The sequence below is a fragment of the Nymphaea colorata genome, chromosome 3 (assembly GCF_008831285.2).
Source record: "Nymphaea colorata isolate Beijing-Zhang1983 chromosome 3, ASM883128v2, whole genome shotgun sequence".
Lineage (NCBI taxonomy): Eukaryota > Viridiplantae > Streptophyta > Magnoliopsida > Nymphaeales > Nymphaeaceae > Nymphaea > Nymphaea colorata.
The window spans coordinates 11,767,016-11,770,350 of NC_045140.1; the positions used below are offsets into that span (position 1 = coordinate 11,767,016).

Below are 3,335 nucleotides of genomic sequence, written 5' to 3' on the forward strand. Positions count from 1 at the left end.
AATGCAACCACAGAAGAATGAACACCATGTATCCATGTGCACATAAAGCAGTATCTCCAACAAGAAGCAAATTTATTCAAGAAAGGAGAAAAATAGTAACATCGTGCACATGTACAAAAATCACCTCCAAAATGAATAATTTTCCATCATAGGGTCAGGTAACCTTCAGAGATGGTCATATAGCAAAACATCAATATGCAAACAGATACACCACATTCCCGAACATAAATAACTCAAATTTACTTGATTCCAATGCTGCCTTAATCAAACAACAAATGTTTCAGTTCTACAGTTATGAGTTTGAACAACAAAGAAGGGGAAACAAAGGAAAGAAGAAAATATGGAAAAAAAAAAAGTTAACTAGTTAAGGAAACAAAACATAGGCTTTAGCTGTCATACAAAGAGCACTAAACTTCACCAATTTAGCCAGATGTCAATTTTCTGCAAGCAAATTCAACAAATCCTAGCATGTTAGAATGCCAAGATGAAGTTCTACAACTAGAGAACGTGGACAGAAGAACACGAATTCATCATTCTCTACGTCTCTTCCCATAGTCAGCATCGCGTGGCCTAGATCGCTGCTCTTCCTCTTGCAACAGGCGTGACCTGCTATGAGATCTTGAAGACCGTCCTCTGTCCCAGTCCTCTTCATTCTCCCATTCACGATCCCTGTGCTTATGATGGTCTGCATACTTTTCTCTTTCATCTTTGTACCGGTCACGTTCCCTTTCCCTTTCTCGTTCTCTCTCTCGTTCCCTATCCCGATCACGATCTCTATCTCGATCCCGATCCCTGTCCCTATCATCATGATGTCTTCTCTCTGCCCATTCTTGATCGCGCCCAGCCTCTTTTTCCCTTTGCCATCCTGCATCTCTGTCATCTCGGTACCTTCTTTCAGAACTTCCAGCATAATCCCTGTCGGAACTCCTGTCTTTCTCCCGCACCCCACTGGACCTTGCAGCTCTTTCATGGCTTACATTGTCACCATAACCATGATCCGATGCAGCATCTTCTCCATAGCTTGTTTCCCCTGTCCTACCTCCATATTCGTCTCCTCCCCATCCAGCCATATTTGGATCTGGCCAAAGCCCAGTGGCATTTCCATCTACAGCACCTGTGGGCATCATTCCCATTCCATTAGTCGACATCCCTCGACCAAAGAAAGCAGGATTCACATGTGCAGCAACTCCTGGAAGAGGCATCGACCCAACAGGTGGAAAGGAGGGCAAAATCCCAGTGTATGGAGGTGCAGCTCCAGGATACCCGCCATAACCACCTACTCTTCCCATAGGTGCTCCGTAGGTGGGATCAAAACCTTGACCCATCATTGCTTGTGGATGCATCAGCGGAGGGGTCGCAAGGCCCTGACCAAAGAGACCTGCCCCACCATTGTTACCCATTCCACCATTCGAAAGCACACCTCTCCCCCCAGCACCAACCCTACTCTTCATAGGTCCGCTTTGTCCTCTACCCATCATCCCCTGACCACCCCTTCCCCATCCCATCTTCCCAACGTTTCTTCCACTGTCACCTCCCTGGTAATTCGCATTACCAGCAATGCCCCCAGCACCCCTACCACCGGCATCTCCTGGCCCCCTCCTCCCCTGTGCCTGCTGGAACCCTTGGTTTGCCTGATTCTTGTTCATCTGAGCTTCTCCCATCCTCCTCACGTTATTCGGAGAAGTAATGGCCACAACACATGGCCGCCCATTGAACACATGGCCGTTCATCCCCTCCTGGCAAGCAACTAAAGCAGCGGGGTCGTAGAACTCAGCCTGAGCAAACCCCTTTGATTTGCCGCTTGCCTTCTCCTCGTAGAACTTGACTTCCTTCACCTGCCCATACTTAGACATCTCACTCTCTAGATCAGCATCTGTAGTCCACCAATGCAGGTCGCCAATAAAGAGAACCATCCCACTATACGCAGAAGCAGCAGAAGCATTACTGCTGCCGCCACCAAGAACGCCCATACCACCACCTGCAGCAGGAGGGCCACCACCACCACCAACAACAATTGCGCCAGTGTTACCCCTACCAAAGCCACCAGCTTGCCTGACCGAAGTATCAACTCTGTTCACCTCATCAGGATTACCAGCAACCTGCCCACCCATCCCCGACTGCCTGAAATCGACTCCGATGCCACCGACGACAGCTGAGCCCTTCGACGGCGCATCCCCACCACCTCTAAACCCTAAGCTCCCGACCTGCGCATCCGGCCTATCCAACCTAGGCTCCGTGTACTGCCCGAACTTATCAGGAGGCCTAGAAGAAGCAGAGGTGTTCAATCCACTCCTTGCCTCCTCCATCCCAATCCCACCACCGCCACCCATCTGAACTAAGCCCGGCGGCACGATGACCTCCTCCTCCTTCTTCCGGGATTCGGCCACCACCTCCATCTTCTTCCCCTCGTTCTCATTATTGAACCCCAACTCGCTCCTCTGCAGGGTCTGATGAAATCCCTCACCAACGTTTACATCGTTGTAGAGGTCGTCGTACTCATCATCTTCATCCCCTAAGAACCCTTCGTCGGCGACTGCCGATATCGCCTCCTGCCTGTGGAATTGCTTCCGCTGCGCCCCTCCAAACTCATCCTCCTCCATTTCTTTCTGTCCCCACCAAAAGAAAGACCTTTGGGAAGGGGGGTTTGAGTCAAAGGATTTATTGGGTCTATGCTATTTGGCACCTGTTCGTGCTCTTGTGGGTGTTCCAGTGCAGACAAAATTTGAAACAGAAGCAAAAAGAAAACCCAAAACCAATCGAAAGAGACAGGAAACCCTAGAATGAAGGAGGACCAACTTCCTCAAAGAAAGAAGAGATGGGGAGAGACAGAAGCCTAGAAATAACATGAACCCCAATAAAATAAAAGGGATGAGATTCTCACTTACCAAAGCAGGAAGACGAAGACGAAGATGAGAGGGCAAACCCTCCATCCAAAACTCTCCTTTTCTCTCACTACGAGTGGGAGGAAAAAAGTTCACCCTTTCTATCTCTAGAATTTTGTCTTACAGACAAAAAGTTCTAGCATGTCCGGATTTTCCCAAATGCCCGTCTCCATGAACTGAAATGCCCGAGTTTGAAGTCCTCCTCCAATCCTTTCTCTGCTTCTCGTATCATCGGATGGTCAGACATAGCTAGCAGTACGTTGTACTTATATGATATTATAATTTTTAGAGTTATATAATATAAGTGTGTAGATGTACAAATTTTTCTTCTTAAGTTATGCATTTTTTACATTTTTGTAAATGTATAAATTTGTGCACCATTATTATTCATGTGTGATTTTTCATATCTTACCTGTAAACTGTAAATGTGCAACTTTCATGCCATAAATGTAT

At 47.5% G+C, this 3,335-nt stretch overlaps 1 protein-coding gene across 2 annotated transcripts; it reads right to left on the reverse strand.

Moving 5' to 3' along the window:
- Nucleotides 1-225: 225 nt before the first annotated feature.
- On the reverse strand, nt 226-3,115 carry LOC116251032 (uncharacterized). 2 transcript variants are annotated; one of them, XM_031625085.2, is made up of 2 exons: nt 2,886-3,115; nt 226-2,628 (listed from the first exon to the last, which is right to left on the reverse strand). In XM_031625085.2, the coding sequence occupies exon 2, from the start codon at nt 2,598-2,600 to the stop codon at nt 531-533; it is 2,070 nt and encodes a 689-aa protein (XP_031480945.1). In that variant the 5' UTR covers nt 2,601-2,628; nt 2,886-3,115; the 3' UTR covers nt 226-530. The 2 variants fall into 2 exon arrangements, with proteins under 2 accessions (XP_031480945.1, XP_031480944.1); XM_031625084.2 differs by having other exon boundaries at nt 226-2,694.
- Between the last annotated feature and the right edge of the window lie 220 nt (nt 3,116-3,335).

Bases quoted from the DNA above. Each gene is read 5' to 3' on its own strand.
- LOC116251032 (XM_031625085.2), bottom strand. From the start codon at position 2,600: ATGGAGGAGGATGAGTTTGGAGGGGCGCAGCGGAAGCAATTCCACAGG.